General features: G+C 41.3%; 1 protein-coding gene and 1 non-coding gene across 2 annotated transcripts in view; both read right to left on the bottom strand.

Annotated features, from left to right (window-relative positions):
• The window catches only part of HTR3B (5-hydroxytryptamine receptor 3B), a 58,178-nt gene that overhangs the window by 5,085 nt on the left and 30,148 nt on the right, over positions 1 to 22,945 (bottom strand). The window contains exons 3-8 of the mRNA XM_077893572.1: positions 11,441 to 11,485; positions 11,011 to 11,120; positions 10,414 to 10,583; positions 9,738 to 9,895; positions 975 to 1,185; positions 658 to 840 (exon numbers count right to left, since the gene is read on the bottom strand). Of these exons, the coding sequence (XP_077749698.1) occupies positions 658 to 840; positions 975 to 1,185; positions 9,738 to 9,895; positions 10,414 to 10,583; positions 11,011 to 11,120; positions 11,441 to 11,485 (877 nt within the window). The remainder of the gene's footprint in view (positions 1 to 657; positions 841 to 974; positions 1,186 to 9,737; positions 9,896 to 10,413; positions 10,584 to 11,010; positions 11,121 to 11,440; positions 11,486 to 22,945) is intronic.
• On the bottom strand, positions 181 to 284 carry LOC144311686 (U6 spliceosomal RNA). Its single transcript, XR_013377265.1, has one exon. It is a non-coding gene; the product is annotated as a U6 spliceosomal RNA (small nuclear RNA).

The following is a 22,945-nucleotide window of genomic DNA, read 5'->3' as shown; positions in this document are numbered from 1 at the left end:
CCATAAGCATTAGGAAAATGCTGGGAACCAGCAGACTCACGACATAGACGAATGTACATATATACCAATACATCAGAATAAGTCTGGTTAACCTCCACTACCACACAGTTACACACTTTTTTTTTCTTGTGATGAGAATGTTTAGGATATACTCTCTTTAGCAACTTTCAAATATACAGTAAAAATACAGAACGCTTCACAAGTTTGCCTATCATCCTTGCACAGGGGTCATGCTAACCTCTGTATTGTTCCGATTTTAGTATGTGTGCTGCCAAAGTGAGCAGTGGGGTAATTCCTACACTGGTTCCCATTAAGCAACAGGGATCCAAATGCATACAAGCATGTGCGCACACACACCAGTACTCTATGATTCTAGGGCCAGTCGCTCGGTCACTTTAGCTAACCGGTTAAAACTGGAAAATACAAACAAAAACAAGCAAAGTCAACTGAAGGCCTGACCTCTGAGCTAAAGTGCGGCTTTCTGGAAAGCCAGCAGGTCTCCAGAGAAGTAAGATAAATGCATCACAGAAGCAAGGAAGCAAGTGTTTCAAACTTTTTGCACAGCAGGACACATGGCCTGGTGCTCCACTAATGGGACCCGGTGCAGAGAGTGTGATAGAGCAAGCCTGGGTAGGGACCTTGAGGTTTCTCACTAACCTGGGACCCCAGCAAGCTGGGCTCTGGGATCTACTCTAGGCCCATCGACATCAGTGTCCCCTTGAAGGCAGAAGAGGGGCCGCTCCTGCCCGCTGTTCCTCTCATCATAGAGCAATTTGACCAACAGGATGGACTTAAATAAGCTGATAACCAGGAAAGCCATACAGACTGTGAAGAAGACCCCTGAGGGAAGGAACCAGAGGAGGTGGAATTAGCCAGAATGTCTGGGGCTCTCCTGCCCCTGATCTGAAATGCCACATCAGATCTGTGACAGGAATGATGGAAGTTGGGTGTCTGGTGTCCCCGTGGGTGCTTACCAATCAGAGGGGTGCTCACTGCACTCCTTGGCATCTCATCAGACATGTTGACCCTGAAGACGGTGTAGCCTACCAGCACGCTGGTCTTGAACATAATCCTGGCCCGGCAGGTGGGTGGTAGGTAGAAGCTCCCCAGGTCCACAAGCATTAGGAAGATGCTGGGAATCAGCAGGCTCACGATGTAGACCAGCGGGCGCCTGCGAATCACCACCTGGCCAGGGACAAGGCGTCTACTGAAGAGAAGGTCTGCACTGAGGGGCTAAAATCCAAAGCCAGGGACACCTGCGTGGCTTAGTGGTTGAGTGTCTGCCTTCGGCTCAGGGTGTGACCCTAGGGTCCTAAGATCGAGTTCTGCATCAGGCTCCCTGCAGAGAGTCTGTGTCTTCCTCTGCCTGTGTCTCTGCCTCTCTCTCTGTCACTCTCATGAATAAGTAAATAAAATCTTTTTAAAAACTAAATAAAAGTTAAAAAAATAGAATCCATAGACATCCCAACATTTTTGCATAATGTGAAAAGACTGTAGGTTAGAAAAAGATTATTTTGTGTAGAAAATAGAAAAAAAAAAAAACCTTTAAGCTTTTATGTGGAACTAACATTACTAATTATAAGAAGAAGCATCAGCATCTATTTGTTTGCCACCGGCCATGGGCCAGGCACTAGCCTAAGTGTCTCCTGTGTCCTGTCCTGTTCAATCCTCACACCCACTTGAAGGGCTGGGCATTAGTATCTCCATTCTACAGACAAGGAAACTGAGGTTCACAGAGATTAAACTGCTTGTTTAAACTCACACAGCCAGCGAGTAACTGTTTTAAATCCAGGTCTTACACTAAGATCTTTCTCCTTATGCCACTTATGCAACATCTGGCACTGTTCTCGGCTTACCCTGACTTCCTCTGTGGAATGTGAGCACCTCAGCACTTGTGTGTCTGTCAGAGTTTGGGCAGGAACCAATGGCACCCCTGGGAGATCTGAGGAGAGCTTAGCAAAGAGACCGCTTACAAGGTGTGGGCAGGCAGAGGGCAACCACAAGAAGGAGGGTGGTGCCCTGGATGTTTGAGAGGACTGACTGAGTTATCCTTACCCTTAGCCCTGATGGGGCCCGGGGCTGGGAATGTGACTAGAACCTGAGGAGAGAGAGCCCACACAGGATCTAGGGCTCCCTCTTAGGGGCACAGCCAGCCTGGTGGTGACTCCACACGGAGAAAGATGGAGAGATAACCATCTTACTCTCCCTCCTCCTCCTCCTGCCAATCCATTCCCTCTTCCTACTGGTCAATGAGGCTGCAGCTCATCTCCAGAAGCACAGGGCAGCAGAAGGGGCGAAGTGGATCTAAGCAGGGGGGACAAGGAAGATGCCCAGCAGCATGGCCAGGTATACAGAGCTGCTGAGTGGGGTTTTCAGCTGGGGATCTGAGACTCAAAGTTGCTCTGCTACTGCCATTTTTTGTATGCCTCACTTCTCTGGGATGGTGGTAGGAAATGTCTTTAATAAACACAAACTATTTTCATCAGGGAATGACAGGACTGCGTCCCGTGACACTTTGAGGGCAAGAGCAGCAATGATGAAAAAAATCCCTCATGGGGCCAAAAATAATCCCTATTTTATAGTGGGTATTCAGGACATGTCTACTGAACAATGAAGGTTCTGAGCCCTTTGCTGTGGGATCTGGGAACAAAATAGTGTCTGGAGTCTCCCATTTCTCTGATTCACTACACAACTGAATGCTTTCTAGGTGTCCAATAACATGTGAGATGCTTTGACACATGTGACGTGGTTTATTTAATTCTCACTGTGAGCTTCTTGGCAGGTCATGGAACACCGCCGTTCTAGAGTCGAAAAAATAAAGCTCGGTTCCTGAAGTAAGTTGAGTAAATGGCAGAGCTGGGCTGTGCCCGGTTCTCTTCCACCAGTCGCTACAACTCTTGATCTGACCAGACATCAGAGCTGAGTTCTTCTCCCTCATCTTCGCCTCCTGCTGTGAGGCAAGCACATAGGGAGAAGCCCAGGCAGAGGCCAGGGCCAGAGGAGACGGTGGTGGGAAGAGCTTGGTTGAGACCAGATATCTAGCACCTTGCAGAAGAGAATGGGGTGGGGGCTCCCCAGCCACTAAGTCTGGGAGCATATCCTGACTCTGTGGAGCTCGGCAGGTCAGAGCTGTTTGGAGGATTATAGTCTACTAGGCATAACTGGGTGCAAATATCTGAACAAAAGCAACACTCAGGCTTTGTAATAATTCAGTTAAAACACATTTCTACCAAAGCATGGTCAACAAGGAAAACAATAACAAAATGACCTGTCGTCCACTTCAGCCTCTCAAGCTGTCTTCATCATGCTGTAACAGAGATGGCAGTGGTTAGCTGGGGATGGTAGGATGGGAGTCAAGTGGTCAGAGTCCACCAGGGTCTTTGTGGTGTGCCCGGCGGGGTGGTGGGGGGTGACCAGGACTCCCCTAGACTTCCTGGCAGATATGACATGAAGAGGTTGGAAAGGGTAAGAACACCACCCTAAAGAATGTCCAAGTAGCCACGATGGTTAAGCAGAAACAGCCCAGACTTAGTCAAGAGAATCAAGCTCCAGAGGCCTTCAATTCCAAGTGCCCCGATACGTGCCAGTTTAAGTGATCCTGGGTATATGCCTTGATTTTTCACTTTTTAAAAGCACTTTATTGGGAAGGCCACAAGGTGTAGGTGGTTGAGCATCCAGCTCTTGGTTTTGACTTGGGTCCTGATTTCAGTGTCATGAGATTGCGCCTTGCATTGGGCTCCACACTGGGCATGGGGTCTGCTTGGGATTCCTTCTCTCCCTGTGCCCTTCCTCTCTCTCTCCCTCTAAAATAAATAAATAAATGTTTTAAAAAGAACTTTTAAAAAATTAAAAAGCACCTTGCTTTTGCTTGCTGAACATCTTGGCCATCATTGAGATGGGCTGTTGTACTGTGTCAATAACGCTCCTGTGTAATGAGCACATGGTTAGGTGGTTCCTCTCTACCCAGAGGCTCATGTAGAGAATGAACATAAACCTGGGCCAGAACCAAAGATGGCTCCCCAGTTTTACCAGACCACATGCCCCCCATTGTGCCAGGGAAGAAGTGTGGCAAGAGCCAAGGGACTGGGAGAACAGGCTGGCTCTGGGAGCATGCGGCTTGGGCAGGTACACAGGGCCCAGCACTTAGAAGGGCCTGGTGCTTGGTTGCATGCTCTGCTGGTGCCATTTTGAAACTCATAATTTTTTAACAGGGAGCCCCACATTTTCATTTTGTACTGGGCCCCACCAGCCAGGCAGCCAGTGCTATCAGGAGGATATGTGTCCCTGGAGATCAGCAGTGGCCAAAAGTGGAAGGGAGACATGTAGCTACAAGGGTACACAGCTACTCGACATAAAGTAGCAATCTCCCCCGCCTGTGTTTGGCTCATAAAATTATACAGCTAAATAGACCCCCTCTTTGTTTTTTTTGTTTTTGTTTTTTTTTTTCAAGAACAAAGGACCTTCCTTTTTTACTTAGTTTGACTTAGGGGAAATATTACTTATGGACTAGACTAATTTTCTCTACAAGCCCAGTACAGCCTAAAGAAATTCTTATTTTATCATATAGCTTTCAGAAATGGCTTGTTTTCGCATCTCGTTTGATCCTCAAATCCCTTTATTGTCTTGTTCAAGAGACATTAATTGAGCATGAACAGAGGGTCAAGTACTTTTTTTAAGTATTGGAATTAGAATAGTTAATAGGATAGGTTTCTGCCCCTCCCCATCCCATGGAATCCGCAACCAGACTCTGGTGGTTGGATGTTTTAGTCTGCAGATGGAAGTCTGTCCCAGAATGGACTATACCCAGAGCCTGTACCTGATTTAGATGAAGGGATTTGGGACCTTCTGAGTTTATATTTAGATTATATTTTGGTCTCAGAGTTGATGCATGAAATAGGTTAAGACATTTAGGGATGCTAGGATAGGGTGAATGCATTTTGCACATGTGATGAACAAGAATTTTGGGGAGCCAGAGGGCAGTGGACTGTAATGGGTTGAATAATGGCCCCAAGAACTAATGTCCTTCCTGGAAGCTAAGAATGTGACCTTATTTGGAAATGGGATCACTGTAGACATAATTAATTGGTTCAGATGAGGTCTTATTACTCCAGGAGGTGGACCCTTATTCCAAAATAATTGGTGTCCTCATGAGAAGAAGAGAAGAGATACACAAAAGAGAATGCCACATGAGGATGGGGACAGAGACTGGAGTGATACATCTACAAGCCAAGGATTGCTGGCAGCCACCAAAAGCTAGGAGAGAGGCATGGAACAGGGTCTCCCTCAGGGTTCCCAGAAGGAACTAATGCTGCCTGATTTCTAGGCTCCAAAACTGTGAGAGAATGAATTAGTTTTAAGGTACTAGTTTGTGGTACTTTGTTATGGAAGCCCTAGGAAACTATTATAGGCAACTCGCTCAGTAACACACAGTGGACGAATGCCAAAGAATGGACTGGAATATGCTACATTATGTTGATTTGTGAGCTACATATAGGATTAGCATGTAGTTTCTGGAGTCAGACTGCCTGGGTTCAAGCCCAAGCTCCATAGTCACCCTATACACCTTGGGCAAGTGACCTAGACTTGGGCAAGTTAACTTCTCTGTACTCTAGTTCATCCATTTGTACGATTTGTACTCAGAGCATCAATCTCATAGACACGTGAGGTTGACAGGTACAAACTCTTAAAATGGTGCCTGGTGTCAAATAAATGCTCAGTTTTGTGGTTATTGTTACAATGTCTCCCTAGGCGGCATTTTGAGGAGCCCTGTTTTACTTATGCTTGTGTCCTCGGTGGGTCCACTGAGACTAGTACATGATAAGAGCTCAAAAGATATTTGCTGAGTTATACTGGAGTCCATGAGTACTGCTACTTTTAGCTTCAGTAGGGTGAGAGTGTGGAGTTAGCACAAATGGGGGTTCCCCTCATGAGGTCAGTCCTCCAAGGGCTACCTCTCTTCAGGTCATGCCAGAGACAGTAACTGCCTGCCGATGCTGGGGAGGAAAGTACGTCACCAGATTGGTGAGACACTGCTCTCTGCGGAACTGCCCCTACCTGGAGCCCATCACTTCTAATGGACTAAGGGAGCTGGTGCCTTTAAATTCCACAGAAAGGGAAGAAAAAGCACTTTAGTTTCAGTCCGTGTTCTCCATTAGACACCCTTCAGGTGTTAGCAATATTATGCCACAATTTCATTATCCATTAAAGCCAGGTAATAATAAGTACACAAAGGTATTTGGAGCCTATTGATGTTAATGAAAGAGATCAATCTAATTCAGAATGTGTGTGTGGAGAGCTCCTTGGAGATGGAATAGGCCCCAAGGTTAGCCTCTAATTGCCTCCTTGATGGTAGACCCCACCAGTACTCAATTTTGCATGACCGTCTTTATGACATAGTTGGAACTTTTGACGCCCAGACTCACGCTTCATACAGACGACTATCTTCCTTCTCTCCCAAGCCCCTCCCAACATTCCCAACTCAGAAAGAATGGGAAAGTTACTGCCATCTAAGTAAGATCCTTGCACAGGAGGGCGAGTTTCTTGGGTCTGGACCATGGGTCAGGCTCGATTAGCAGAAAGTCTATGATTCCAGGGATACTTGAGTGACACTAGAGAGATATCTAGAACTCTAAATTCTCTTTCTTTTCTGTCTCTCTCCCTCTCTCAATCTGGTGAAGCTCAGAAAGATCTTCTATCAAGTTTATGAGCTGCATTCAATAGATAGCTCAACAAAACCACTCTAGAAAGGACGACTATGTTAGAGAAAGAGGATAGACAAGGCACCTCTCTTTCTCCATTGCCCTTCTGCATTTTTCTAGGACTCCCCTGCATGGCCCCCACCTCCCGCCTACGTGAACACTTCACTCAGTGTGAGGATAGCTTAGTGTTGGGCTCACTTTACTTCCCACAGTTGTCCACCCTCTTACATCCAAAATGAATTCTCACATTTTTATTCCTACGTCCTCCCACTTCTACCCTCATTCTTAAAAAAAACAAAAACCTAAAACCCAAAACCCAAAAAACAAAAAGCTGCCATACAGAAATCAAATCCTCAGCCTGCTGTTTCTGGGAACCAGCACCTCCGATAATGTATTGGAGGTAACCTCCCCTCCTATGGCTGTTGGATTGGGAGCTGGGCTGCACACAGCCATCTCTGTAGGCAGAAGTGCCTGTGCTCTGGGCCCCCTGTGGAATGCAGCCGGACTCCAAAGTGTTAGCTGTGCCCTCTGATAAATAATATGTGTCCTGGAGCCAGCAGATATGATTGCACATTCGCTGGAACCAACAAGGCATTCTGAGCATTTGATTTCATATCAGGGGCAGCAGTATACATCAGGCCCAGAGTGACAAACATATTTGGAACAGATCATTCTTCCTCCTGCCTGCCCCTACTTGTCTTCAACCCCCCGCTGGGCAGCCTCGACTAGGAAACAGCACATGATTAGTTTAAGAGGGAGATGGCCCTTTGCTGTCAGGACCCTAGTAAACCCAATGTTGGCATGGAACCAGGCTCTGAATTTCACATCATTGTCCAAGGGCTACTGAAGGACACCAGGATACTTAAGTTGTTGACTTCAGAGTATGATGATTGGTATGGAGTAAAAGAACATAAGCCTAGCCATGGTACACATAGCAGGCATGGGGAGGCATGGAGGCTGAGAGAGGTCAAAGGAGACAGAGGACTGAGATAGTCACTGAATCTATTTTAAGTCTTTTCAAAGTTGTAGAGCTGCTGCTGAGCCTAGCTCCCTGCCCTGGGAAACATGATCTGTGACTATTCAGGCTTCTTTCCCTACTCTGTTCCAGAGGGCCAGGGTGGAAGCCAGCCCTGCTAGAGAATCCACATTAGCCCCAGGGCAAAGGGACCCAGGGGAAAGCTCCAAAAACATGAAATCCTATCAATGACCACCTCTAGCATGCCTCAGTATGACCCTGTACATGGAGATGAAGTATGACAGTGAATGGAACAGAAGAATGGGATCACCGTTCCTGACATGCAGGGAAGCTTCTCCTTTCCTTAAATAATCTGTTATGTCTCTGTTCATCATATTTAAAATGGAGCTACTACAGAGAAAACCTTTTGCCACTACTGAGAGGACAAATTAATATTCAGGGCAAGGGGTGACATGTAGCCACAAATAGTGGCTGCTTTATGGAGAGTATGTATGCATGCATGTGTGTGTGTGTGTGTGTGTGTGTGTGTGTGCGTGTGCGTGCGCGTACTCCTTTATCTGTCCCATCTCTTGCCTGTGTTTGTCTCCGTCGTGCAGTGTAGGTAATGGTGTGTGCAGCGCTCTCTGGAGTGCTTGGTAGGTGACTATGTTCCACCTTGCACGTGCTACTCCCTCACATTTCCCTTTAATGCTCTCCATTATTCGGGCTGCATTAATAATGTTTGTGGGCTGATATCTTTAAAATTAATGAGGTGTTTACTCTTAGCCAAGAAACTCATTGAAATTAAAAAAGCTTTCTTTTCTTCCCCTCTTTTTCTCTTGCTTAAAAAAAAAAAAAAAAGTGGACAAACAAGCCACAATGCCAGCTTTGTTAAAAGCCAAGCAGAACAGGGAAACACCCAAACCCCACCACCAAGAAGGTGTGAGTTGTGATTAGTTAGTTATCCATTGAGTCAGGTTCAAACCACAGCTATTTCTGGGAGGCCCTGATTTAACAAGAGCTTCGCTAGAAAACTGCATGGGACACCTATTAACAATGGAGGGGCATCTGTGGCCTCAATAATAGCTTATTTCAATACCACCCTCTCTTAGCATAGAATTATCCAGCATAACCATAGCACCTAGTCTAGTCTGAATTTTCCTTCTTATTCAAAGGGCTTGTTTCCAGAATTCATCCTGTGTATGACCCTGACTTGTCTATAGTCTCTGTTTTTCAATCAAACATCATCGGGCATGAAGGACTTTTCCCCACCCAACTACCACCACCACTAGCTGACTTGGTGCAAAAAAGCAGAAATGAATACTAATCATGGGTCTACCAGTTGCATGAACCTGCTGCAAACCACTTATCAGAACAGTTTGCTAGAAAGGCCAGGGAAGGAAGGGTGGCTGCCTCTGGAATGTAAAACATTAGGCTTCACTGTCCTGCACCCCACCTCCTAAGCTCTTGCTGGAACAAATTTCTCCATGACAATGCAGCCAAGAATATCCCTGGTGGTGCAACTGAGAAGTCTGGCTTCTCAATGAGTCCTTTTTGAGCAGTTGTTCTCTCTGATTCAGAAACCACCATAGTCTCTGAGGACTCTGCTGGTGATTTGTTAACTAATTGCTCAAGATAGTCCAGTTAATAATGATAATCTTATAAATTTGTATCTGGGATTAATAATTTACTTAGTTAAAAACAGGACAATAATGTTGAAGAGACACTCTTCTCCCAATTTTTTGTTGTTGTTGTATGTGGGTTTTCTTTTTTCCCTCTCTGTAGCAATTAGGAATGAGGATGTTAGTATGTACTGAAGGCTTCAGGATGTGTGCTATGGTGGGTGGCTCAGGTGCCTGAAAAATCATTCTTTTTATACCCACATACAGAAATCCTGCATCTGTGACTAAATCTCTGGGCTGTGAAATGCCTTAACACAAGGGGATGTCCAGAGCCTCCGGAATCATCTGTTCTCAGAGGTAATGAGTGAGAATATGCAACAGAGCAGTGACTCCTCAGCCCAGCATGGCAAGCCTAAGCCTGCAGGGAAGTGGCCAGCGGGATCAGGGAGGAGAAGGACCTACATTAAACTGAATCTGCGCAAAATCTCCAGCGCTGCTCTGCAGGATGTTGTATGTTGAGGACACGGAAAGAAGTTCCCACTCACTGTCATTCAAAAATTCTTTCTTGTCTTGCTTAATATCTTCTCTGCTCCTCAGGAAGGCCAGGTTGACATCTTCCACTGAAAACAACATAAACAAGTGACTTCCCCACAGAGAGAGGCACCGGTAATAGCCCCCTTTCCCAACTTCCAGTTCAAATTCTTCCCTTTGCTCCTGCCGCCACATGCACAATCTCCCTGAGATGGGGTTCCATACAACCATTATGAATGAGGGAGAGAGATGTGGAATAAAACCTTTCTAGCAGCGAAACAAACAAACAACCTAACCGTGAATTTACAGTTTGTACTCCATTATCCGTAGAATGATAGCGCTGGTCCTGACTTCTATAACCTTCTTGATGGCAGCAGAGGGTGAATATAGTATTCCCAAACCAACAGCAGCAATGAGCTATGTATCTGGGCACAGCACTGTACTTTGTTTGAATTACAACAGAAACCAAATAACTATAAGAAGAGATTTAGGTTCTTGTCACTTCTGTGCAAGAATAAAATAAGCCTCATAGACAGAATCTCACCTATGTGTGCCAACCCAGCACGAGTGTGTCTCCCACCAGCAGACTAGGCCTGTCGTGGTTTACCTGTGTGCAGGATGCTACTGAAGGTCAGGCTGCAGTTCTGGATGTCAAACGGAAAAGCGTATGTCTCTAAACTGCATGTAGTAACGACCTGCATAGGCTTAGAGTTCCTAATGGTCCCAGAGGAGTTCACATAGACATACGGAAGGTCAGGTGACCCCTCAACGTCCACCCTATGAGAAACACAGGAGACCTTGCTGTTACAAAGAGGGCCTTCGTCATTTCAATCCACAAACGGAACTGATTATGAGATGGTAGTGACCATGATATCCAGAACTAGCCTAGAAGTGCAAAGACAGATTCACATTTCCCATGATAGAATTCACCCTGGCAAAGATGGATTCAGGAATGCCTCAAAAGTTAATTTACTTGCTACTCTTGCAACACAGGCATAACCCATGGGTAACCTCAAGTATTTGTAATCAAATCTCTATCTATCTTAAATGATGTCAACCCATGGTCCTTCTAACTTGAATATTCCCAACACTGTGATTCTCTTCAAGTTGAGAAACAAAAAATAGCAACAATGACCAAAACAGCAATGGTCCTGAATAGTCCAAGCAGCTTAAACCCCATGGAAATACACCCCGGAACACTTACAATTCATTAATGATGATGTCAGGGGCCCAGATGTCACTTAGAGGAAGAGAAATCTCTCTAATCTCATCAAACATGCTGGGGTTCCAGGATAAAAACTCATCATCCCAAACCTGTTAGCAGTAGCCAGAACAGAAATTTATTAAAAGGGGGAAATGTCAAGCTCACCAAAGAACCGAAGAGGGATTTGGATGAATAACCCAACTGATCTGCTTGTTGGCACTATTAGGGGAGAGGACTTTCCTTCCAGCTCCTAAAGATGGTGCCCCAACCAGAAAACATGGCCACGTATCTTACACAGATTCTAATAAATTAGGTCTGCTGCAGAAGCTAACTTACAAACACAAAGAAAATATCTATTCCTTAGAATAATTATATTTTGCAACAGATTAAGATCAAGAGTCCAGCATGTATGGAAGGAAACATCATTTACCTCTTGGTACCATATACTTGTCTTTAATTTTTGGTTCTGTGCATCCTGCAAAGCAAAACGAAAATGGGTACCAAATATTAGAATGTCAATAAATCAAAGTCCAATTCAACAGTATGATAACTCAGAGAAAGAAAATCAAATCTAACTAAAAATGTTGATTTTAAAAGCACCTCCTTAACTGTTTAAATCTGAGTATTCTTGGCTCCTATTTATTACACACGTCTGTCATTACAAACTTTGCTATAGCATCTCTGACAAAATGGTGCTATGACTACACCTGACATCTTGAATGATTTGCTAATCCCTTTCCACCCCAATTAGTTACTCTGCCATTAATCAAATTAAAAAATGACATGTAGCCTTAGCCAACTCTGGGCTAAAAAGATGAGACCAAGCTTTTATTTGTAATCATGATATTATTCATAATACTTTAATGAGTGTTATCTCAACTGCTCTTGGCAGCCATTCCTGTGAAGTTACCTTATGTTTAGATTTCTCTGCTTATCAAACAGACTGGATGAGCTTAATGTAAATGAAGTGCATTTTTGGTGATATAAATAGATGTGATTTCTCTATGTCTGCAATGAGTCAGTAAATTTTTTAAAAGGCCCCAAAGAATAACAACCAAAAAAAGAACCCCTTCCTTACTAACTTTTTTTCATATTTACTTTAGTAAAGCACATTCTAAAACTACTATGTTCTTAGGAATTAAGAGGAATATCTCACACCATGTACAAACATTAACTCATTAACTCAAAATGGACTGTTTTGAACCTAAATGTAGGAGCTAAAACTATAAAACTCTTAGAAGAAAACATAGGAGGGGTGCCTGGGTGGCTCAATTGGTTGGGCAGCTGACTCTTGGTTTTGGCTCAGGTCATGATCTTGGAGTCTGAGGATTGAGCCCCTCACTGGGAAGTCTGCTTGGAGCTTCTCTCTCCTTCTTCCTCTGCCCCTCCCCCCACTCAAGTGTGCCTTCTCTTTCTGTCTCAAATAAACAAATCTTTTTTTTTTTTTTAAAGAAAACATGGAAGTAAATCTCTGTGACTTGAATTAGGCAGTCAACTCTTAGTTTGGACACCATAACCACATGAAACCAAAGAACACGTAAATGGAATTTCATCAAAATGAAAAACTTTTGTGCTTTAAAGGACACATCAAGAAGTAAAAAGACAACCCACAGAATGGAGATAATATCTGCAGATCATATATCTGATACGGAGTTAGTATCCAGAATATACAAAGAATTTCTACAAATTAAAACAAAACAATGACCCTACTTCAAAATGGATCTTCCTTCAAAGTGGATATACGAATGGTGAATAAGCAGATGAAAAGATGTTCAACATCACTGCTGTGGATCAAATTATGTTATTATGTTCTTCTAAAATTCATATATGACTAAATTTGGAGATGGGACTTTGTTTTTTTTTTTTAAGATTTTATTTATTTATTCATTATAGACATAGAGACAGAGAGAGAGAGAAGCAGAGACACAGGCAGAGGCAGAAGCAGGCTCCATGCCAGGAGCCCGATGCAGGACTTGGTCTGGGGACTCCCGGATCACTCCCTGGGCCAAAGGCAGGTGCCAAACCGCTGAGCCACCCAGGGGTCCCTGGAGATGGGACTTTGAAGAGGTAGCTAAAGTTAAATGAAAGCACCATCTATTAGGATTGATAGCCTTAGAAGAAGAGGAAGACAGAATGATCCCTCTCTCTCCCCCGTGTGGGTATATAGGAAGAAGGCAGCTATCTGTAATCCAGGAAGAGAGCTCTCACCAGGAATATAATTGGCTAGAACTTTGATCTTGGACTTCCCAACCTCTAGAACTGTGAAAAATAGAGTCTGTGGTATTTGTGATGGCAGTCCAAGCTGACTTATACAATCACTAATCATTAGGGAAATGCAAATTAAAGCCACAGTGAAATACCACTTTATTCTCATTAAGATGGCTGCTAAAACAAAACCAAAAAAAAAAAAAAAAATCAAACAAAAACAGAAAATAAGTGTTAGTGAAGATGTAAAGAAATTGAAATCCTTGTGCACTACTGGTGGGAATATAAAATGGTACAGCTGCTATGGAAAACAGTGGCAGTTCCTAAAAATTAAAAATAGAATTACCATATGGTCTAGCAATTCCATTCTTTGGTATAAATCCAAAAGAACTGAAAGCAAAGGCTCAGTTATTTGTACACCCATGTTCACAGCACCATTATTCACAATAGCCAAGGGGTGGAAGCAACCCAAGTGTCCATCAAAGATGAATACATAAGCAAAATGTGGCATATACATACAACGTAATATTATTCAGCCTTAAAAGAGAAGGAAATTCTGACCCATGCTACAGCATGAATGAACCTTGAGGCGACACCACTTCCTTCCAAGTTTTACCAGCTGAGAGATTCTGAAATAGATAATGTTTTTTACAATCAGCATTATTTAGTTAGATTTGATTTTCTTCCTCTAAGCTCTCATGCTGTTGAACTAGGCTTTGATTTACTAACATTGTAAGATGTGATGTCTCCCCCAACTAAAGCACAAAGGGCTCAGTTCTAGGCTTAGAGGCCATCAATGAGGGGTCCCCCCAAATAGGGCGGTAAATCAAGTTCAAAATACAGTTTGTATTACTGGAAAATACAGGTTTTAACTATTCTTTCACAAAAAATATATTTTTAGAACTGTGAAACATCCTGACCATTTTTTTTTTAAATCTCTGTCATGCCAAGTCCTGAATGTATCACTGACTCAGTCATGTGGCTGGGGAGACTATTATTTTATCCAGTTGATTGTTATTAACTGCCATGTTGATGCCTTAGCTCATTTTCCTCTTCCTGCCCATTGCTTTGTCATATTACATGTAACAAGTGTTAAGAATTTCTCCCCAATATATTGGGGGGGGGGGTTCTGGGAGCATTTGTCATTCAGCCCTAAAGAACACAATGTCAAAAAGGAGTTTGAAACTAAAACTGAAATCTTTTTTTTTTTTTTTTTTTTTTTTGTCAAAGGAAACAAGTTTCTCAATGCCAGCTGGTGAACATAATTGGTTCTCTGGTGGCATTATTCACAGCTTTTCCCTCTGTGTATCTCTCTCTCTCTCTTTTTTTCTTTAGATACCTTCCATCTTGCTTGTTAAAAGCAAAGGATATTTCAGAGAATTGGAATTCATTAGTCTTCCTAACAGAGGGAGTCTATTTAGATCTAAATTGGTGGTTAGCAAATATACAGATAATTCCCGCACATTCTTATTTATCTTTCCCAGTTCCAAAGACTATAGAAACAGATGCCTCAACGTCTGGCTGGGAGGCTCTAGTCAATGGACTGGAATACAAAGGTATCTGGGATTCGGAATTGACAAAACTCAATAGAAACAAATTGAAACTCTTCACTGTTGAGTAGACTATCTCTATAATCAGATTTCCCTAAGGTACTCATAATACCCAGAAATTCTAAGACGAGACTGTAGTCTTTCATATAAACAAAACAGGAGGCAAAACATTATAATGGGAGCGAGGTGCCATGGTGAAAGCAGGGCTGAAAGCTCTTCACTCCAAACAAAAGTTGCCAGAAGCTCAGCTGCTGGCAGATGTACCCAACAAGTTATCTATTCTTGTCCGATCCTGTGCAGGATTTCATCAAGTCTTTCAGAACTGGCCCCACCTCCACAATGAACTTTAGGCTCAGCCCTGCTGAATGTAATGGAGACATTTGCGAAGCATATTAGACTATTTTAATCAATTAATTGCTTGATTGCTTGATGGGTATCTATCCAGTATGTTTGAAGTAAGATATGCTGCACTGCATATTATGGGGAATATGAATATTAGTAAGCCCGTCCTTCCCACAGGTAGCTTATTAGTAAATTAGTGCATGTGACATTTTAACAAATAGCTCTATGTGTTACGAGATATGTAGACTTCAATGGATTTAAAGGAAGAAGACATTGCTGTCAGCTTGCAGATATGAGGGAAATCTCTTTCGGGAGCTAAGATTTGAAGTACTGTTATATTTTGCAGATGGAAAATGAAGACAAAGACTTCCTGTGGAGGAAAGAGCATACAGGCAAGAGACAACAAGGGGTTGGTTTCTTTGCAGTATTGAGGAGATGAGGCTAAAGTAGTAGACAGGGATAAAACTACAGGGATGAGCTATGAGATTTTTCCAGATTTCTGAAGGAAAGTCAGCCATATCCAATAAGACACATTTACTGTCATAACATATTCTAGTAAGAAATTAGGCTAGGGGCACCTGGGTGGCTCAGTGGTTGAGCATCTGCCTTTGGCTCAGGTCATGATCCTGGGGTCCTGAGATTGAGTTCTGCATCGTGCTTCTCCCTCTGCCTATGTCTCTGTCTCTCTGTGTGTCTCTCATAAATATATAAATAAATCCTTTTAAAAATTAGTATATTCCATGATAGTGGAGAAAAACATATCTTTGAAAAAAATAATGGTGTTCTCCTTAATGACCAGAAAGAATCTGGTTTTATTTTCACTTATCAGGATAGAAAGAAACAGATTTTTAAAAATTCAATTTGACACAGTTGTCCTAAGGGAAAATATTAATATAGAAACTTTACTTCTTTTCTATATTTCTCTCCAAATAATCCTCTGGAGGAAAGTGAAGTATGAGGTAGAAAGAGGGAGAATGAGGATTGACCTAGGGTGGTCTTATTCCTTTATCCAAAGTTGATCATCAGCATGTCCTGGGGCTTTGCATGACATGGCTCACATCATGTGTCTTTATTCAGACCATGCTATTCCCATTGTACTATGTCTGTAAGCACTGCAGGCATGAAAACCCACTGACAAGTAGCAAGGACTAATATCTCTTAAGTACATGAAGATACAGCTCCAGGAAATTTACTCTCAAAAATTTTAGTTCAATATCCAATTACAGAGGAAATTTAAGGAAGTTTTCTGTTGAAGCTTTATGTAAGACCAGGCCTTTGGAGTCGGGTGGATATTTCCTGGCATTTAATTAAATAGTTTCCAGAATCTTAAATCTAGAACTTTTGCTAAAACTGAGATTTTTTTTGTGTGTGTGTGCATATCATTTAAAGTTCCTGTTTACAAAGAAATAATGGTTAGGGATTTATTTATCTAAGCTGGAGGAAAGTGATGTTAAAATAATTTGTGGGGCGCCTGGGTGGCTCAGTGGGTTAAGCCGTCGGCTCTTGATTTCGGCTCAGGTCATGATCTCAGGGTTGCAGCCAATGTCGGGCTCTGTGCCCAGCAGGGAGTCTGCTTGAAGATTCTCTCTCCCTCCCTCTCCTTCTGCCTTTCCCCCTGCTCATGCACATGCTCACTTGCTCACTTGCTCTCCCAAGTGAATAAATCTTAAAAAAGCAAAACAAAAAAACTTGTGTCAATTATACTTTTAGTTTCAACTTTTTTTAATCAATTACAATGCCTAATTCTCAGTAAAAAAATCAGAGTCTATGATTCACAGCACAGCATTAGACAGTAACATAGGAAAATATCTCCATTTCAATAAAAATAAATTATTAACTTATTTTAACTAAATACATTAAAATAGTAACATATTATGTATGTAAATGTAAAATTGAAGACAAAAATAATACAAAGGACAGAGGAGCAGGTAAATGGAATTTTACTGTTGTAAGATTTGTACAGTTTATGCGAAGGGTAATAACATTAATTCTAAGTACACTGTATGAAGTGAGTGATGGTTATAGAAATCCCTAAAATAACATCTAAAATATAATATAGAGGAATACTGAAAAGCCAACAGAAGAACTAAAGTCAAATATTTAAAAAATGTTTAATTTACTTAAAATAAGGCAAGAGAAAAGGAAAAGAACAGCAACAACAAAAACAGATGGGACAATTAGAAAAGAAATAGCAAGATGGTATTGGTAAATGGACAAGATAGTTCAATTAAAATGTATAGATTGACAGGTTAAAATTTTTTTAAGAGCACAATGCCCTGGAATCCTACTCAGCAATAAAACCGATGAACTCAAGAACTGCACAACATGGGGGAATCTGAAGGGAATTACACTGAATGAAAAAACCTATCCCAGAGGTTACTGTATTGCATGTTTGCATTTATAGAATCTTCTCAAAATAACACAATTACAAAGATGAAGGAAAGATTTGTTGGTTGCCAGTGGTTAGAGACAGGGAACAGGGACAGGGGTGTGGCTATAAAAGAGCAGAACCAGGCAGCTCTATGGTAATGACTGTGTAGCTCCATTTGTGGTAGTGGTGGTCACACAAAGCTACATATATGATAAAGTTAACACACACACACACACACATGAGTATATGTAAAATTGGAGAAATCTGAATAAGTTCTATGGATTGAACCAATGTTAATTTTCTAGTATAGGTACTATATGACACTTGCCTAAGATGTTAACATTGGGGGATATTGGGTGAAGGGTTCGGAACCTCCCTGTAAATTTATTTGCAACTTCCTGTACATTTATACTTATTGAAAAATTAAAGTTAAAAAAGGAAAGCAAGACCCGACTATATGCTGTCTCCAAGAAATGACTTTGAATATGTCACACAGAGACTGAAAAGTCTCTTCTTCTTCCATGTAAAAAGGAAGCATGAGAAAAACTTTAAGGAAAGGATATTAGCAGACATGAAGACGGGTATTTCATAATGATAGAAGGATCTGTTCATCCAGAGGACATGTAACTCTAAATGTATACTCACCTAATAACAGAGCAGAGAAATAGACAAAGTACAGTTATAATTGGGGATTTTAATACTCCTAACTATGAAATTAGTAGAACGACAAAAATTTAAAGAGTTAGGGAAGATTTTGATAATACTATTGAACACATTTATCAAATTGACATTTATGGGATAGTACACCCTTCTATTCAACTGGAAGTCTGAGCCAGTGCAACAATGAAAGGAAATACAGGTATGAAGAATGGAGATAAAGAAGCAAAACTGTCATTATTCACAGACAACATGACCTTCTACATAGAAAATCTGTAAGAATCTATAGAAAGGCCTCTAAAACTGGATAAGAGATGGTAAGGTCCCAGGATCCAAGGCCAATACATGCAAATCAACTGTATTTTTGTATGCTAGCCATAAACAGTTTCATTTAAAAAATACCATTTATAATAGTACCAAAAATGTGAAATGCTTAGGGATACATTTAACCAAATATGTGTAAAACACTGACATGACAACTACAAAATATTAGTAGGAGGAATTAAAGAACTAAATAAACAGAGAGATAAAATGTGCTCGTGGATGGCAAGACTAAGATTAAGATCTCCTTAATCCAAATTCATCTATAGATTTAATGTAATCCCAATAAAAACTCCAGCACTTCTTAAAAATAGAAATTGATTCTAAAGTTTATATGAGAGGGGAGGGCAAGATGGTGGAGGAGTAGGTGCCTCAACTCACCTGGCCCCACCAACTTACCTAGATTACTTTCAAATCATCCTGAAAACCTACCAATTTGACCTGAGATTTGAAGAGAGAACATCTGGAATGCTACAGAGAGAAGGATTTTTGCTTCTAACAAGAATCATCTAGGGTGAAATTTACTTAGGTCGTGGTTGATATTCTTGACGCAGCCCACTCATACAGCCACTCTGCACTGAGCAAAATGACTATAAAGAAGAACTCACCACAAAAGAAAGAATCAGAAACAGTACTCTGTGCCAGAGTTAAAAAACTTGGATTACAATTCGATGTCAGAAAGCCAGTTCAGAAGCACAGTTATGAAGCTACTGGTGGCTCTGGAAAAAAGCATAAAGGAATCAAGAGACTTCATGAATGCATAATTTACATCTAATCAGGCCAAAATTAAAAATCAATTAAATGAGATGCAATCTAAACTGGAGGTCTTAACAATGAGGATTAATGAGGTAGAAGAAAGACTGAGTGACATAGAAGACAAGTTGATGGCAAGGAAAGAAGCTGAGGAAAAAAGAGAAAAACAATTAGAAGAACATGAGGAAAGGATAAGGGAAATAAATGACAGCCTCAGAATGAAAAATCTACATATAATTGGGGTTCCAGAGGGTGCCAAAAAACAGAGGGCCAGAAAGCATATTTGGACAAATCAGAGGTGAAAACTTCCCCAATTTGGGGAGGGAAACAGGTATTCAGGTTCAGGAGATAGAATCAATATCCCCCTAAAATCAATAAAAACCATTCAGCACCTTGACATTTAATAGTGAAACTTGTAAATTCCAAAGATAAAGAGAAAATCCTTAAAGCAGCAAGAGACAACAGATCCCTAACTTATATGGGGAGAAATATTAGATTAACAGAAGACCTCTCCTCAGAGATCTGGCAGGCCAGAAAGGGCTGGAAGGATATATTCAGGGTCCTAAATGAGAAGAACATGCACTCAAGAATACTTTATCCAGCAAGGCTCTCAATGAGAATAGAAGGAGAGATAAAGAGCTTCCAAGATAGGCAGAAACTGAAAGAATATGTGACCACCAAACCAGCTCTGCAAGAAATATTAAGGGGGACTCTGTAAAAGAATGAGGAATCCCAAAGAAATAATCCACAAAACAGGGACTGAATAGGTATTATGATGACACTAAATTAATATCTTTCAATACTAACTCTGAATGTGAATGGGCTAAATGACCCCATCAAAAGGTGCAGGGTTTCAGACTGTATATAAAAGCAAGACCTATCTATTTGCTGTCTACAAGAGACTCATTTTAGACCTAAGGACACCTACAGCCTAAAAATGAAAGGTTGGAGAACCATTTACCATTCAAACGGTCCTCAAAAGAAAGCAGAGGTAGCAATCCTCATATCAGATAAATTAAAGTTTATCCCAAAGACTGTAGTAAGAGATGAAGAGGGACACTATATCATACTTAAAGGATCTATCCAACAAGAGGACCTAACAATCATGAATACTCATGCCCCTAATGTGGGAGCTACCAAGTATATCAATCAATTAATAACCAAAATAAAGACATACTTAGATAATAATACACTAATACTGGGAGACTTCAACATGGCAGTTTCTGCAAATGACAGATCTTCTAAGCACAACATCGCCAAAGAAACAAGAGCTTTAAATGATACACTGGACCAGATGGATTTCACAGATATTTACAGAACTTTACATCCAAATGCAACTGAATACATATTCTTCTCAAGTGCACATGGAACTTTCTCCAGAATAGACCACGTACTGGGTCACAAACCGTATCAGGTCTCAACCGATACCAAAAGATTGGGATCGTCCCCTGCATATTTTCAGACCATAGTGCTTTGAAACTTGAACTCAATCACAAGAAGAGATTTGGAAGAAACTCAAACACGGGGAGGTTAAAGACCATCCTGCTAAAAGATGAAAGGATCAACCAGGAAATTAGAGAAGAAGTAAAAAATTCATGGAAACTAAAGAAAATGAAGAGACAACCATTCAAAATCTTTGGGATACAGCAAAAGCAGTCCTAAGAGGGAATTGCATCGCAATACAAGCATACCTCAAAAAATTGGAAAAAACTCAAATACACAAGCTAACCTCGCACCTAATGGAACTGGAGAAAGAACAGGAAATAAAACCTACACCAAGCAGAAGAAGAGAGTTAATAAAGATTTGAGCAGAACTCAATGAAACAGAGACCAGAAGAGCTGTAGAACAGATCAACAAAACCAGGAGTTGGTTCTTTGAAAGAATTAATAAGATAGATAAACCATTAGCCAGCCAGCCTTATTAAAAACAAAAGAGAAAAGACTCAAATTAATAAAATCATGAATGGAGGGGATCCCTGGGTGGCGCAGCGGTTTGGCGCCTGCCTTTGGCCCAGGGCGCGATCCTGGAGACCCGGGATCGAATCCCACATCAGGCTCCCGGTGCATGGAGCCTGCTTCTCCCTCCGCCTGTGTCTCTGCCTCTCTCTCTCTCTCTCTCTCTCTGTGACTATCATAAATAAATAAAAATTAAAAAAATAAAAATAAAAAAAAATAAAATCATGAATGGAAAAGGGAAAGATCACAACTAATACCAAGGAAATACAAACATTTTAAAAACATTATGAGCAGCTATACACCAATAAATTAGGCAATCTAGAAGAAATGGACACATTTCTAGAAAACCACAAACTACCAAAACTGGAACAGGAAGAAATAGAAAACCTGAACAGGCCAATAACCAGGGAGGAAATTGAAGCACTCATCAAAAACCTCCCAAGACACAAAAGTCCAGGGCCAGATGGCTTCCCAGGGGAATTCTATTAAACATTTAAAGAAGAAACAATACCTATTCTACTAAAGCTGTTCTGAAAGATAGAAAGGGATGGAGTACTTCCAAACTTGTTTTATGAGGCCAGCATCACCTTAATTCCAAAACCAGACAAAGACCCCATGAAAAAGGAGAATTATAGACCAATATCCTTGATTAACACAGATGCAAAAATTGGCTAGGATCCAACAGTACACTAAGAAGATTATTTACCATGACCAAGTGGGATTTATCCCTGGGATGCAAGGCTGGTTCAACACTCATAAAGCAATCAACGTGATATATCGTATCAACAAGAGAAAAAACAAGAACCATATGATCCTCTCTATAGATGCAGAGAGAGCATTTGACAAAATACAGCATCCATTCCTGATCAAAACTCTTCAGAGTGTAGGGAGAGAGGGAACATTCCTCGACATCTTAAAAGCCATCTACAAAAAGCCCACAGCAAATATCATTCTCAATGGGGAAGCACTGGGAGCCTTTCCCCTAAGATCAGGAACAAAACAGGGATGTCCATTCTCACCACTGCTATTCAACATAGTACTAGAAGTCCTAGCCTCAGCAATCAGACAACAAAAAGAAATAAAAGGCATTCAAATTGGCAAAGAAGTCAAACTCTCCCTCTTTGCAGATGACATGATACTGTACATAGAAAACCCAAAGGACTCCACCCCAAGATTGCTAGAACTCATACAGCAATTTGGCAGTGTGGCAGGATACAAAATCAATGCCCAGAAATCAGTGGCATTTCTATACACTAACAATGAAACTGAAGAAAGAGAAATGAAGGAGTCAATTCCACTTACAATTGCACCCAAAAGCATAAGATATCTAGGAATAAACCTAACCAAAGAGATAAAGGATCTATACCCCCTAAAAACTACAGAACACTTCTGAAAGAAATTAAGGAAGACACAAAGAGATGGAAAAATATTCCATGCTCATGGATTGGAAGAATTAATATTGGGAAAATGTCAATGCTACCCAGGGCAATTTACATATTTAATGCAATCCCTATCAAAATACCATGGACTTTCTTCAGAGATTTGGAACAAATAATCTTAAGATTTGTGTGGAATCAGAAAAGACCCTGAATAGCCAGGGGAATATTGGAAAAGAAAACCGGAGCCGGGGGCATCACAATGCCGATTTCAAGTTGTACTACAAAGCTGTGGTCATCAAGACAGTATGGCAGTATGGTACTGGCACAAAAACAGACACAGATCAATGAAACAGTATAGAGAACTCAGAAATGGGCCCTCAACTCTATGATCCACTAATATT

Source organism: Canis aureus, chromosome 3, assembly GCF_053574225.1.
Source record: "Canis aureus isolate CA01 chromosome 3, VMU_Caureus_v.1.0, whole genome shotgun sequence".
Taxonomy (NCBI): domain Eukaryota; kingdom Metazoa; phylum Chordata; class Mammalia; order Carnivora; family Canidae; genus Canis; species Canis aureus.
The sequence above is the reverse complement of the archived record's forward strand: the minus strand, read 5'-3'. Positions and strand labels throughout refer to the sequence as shown.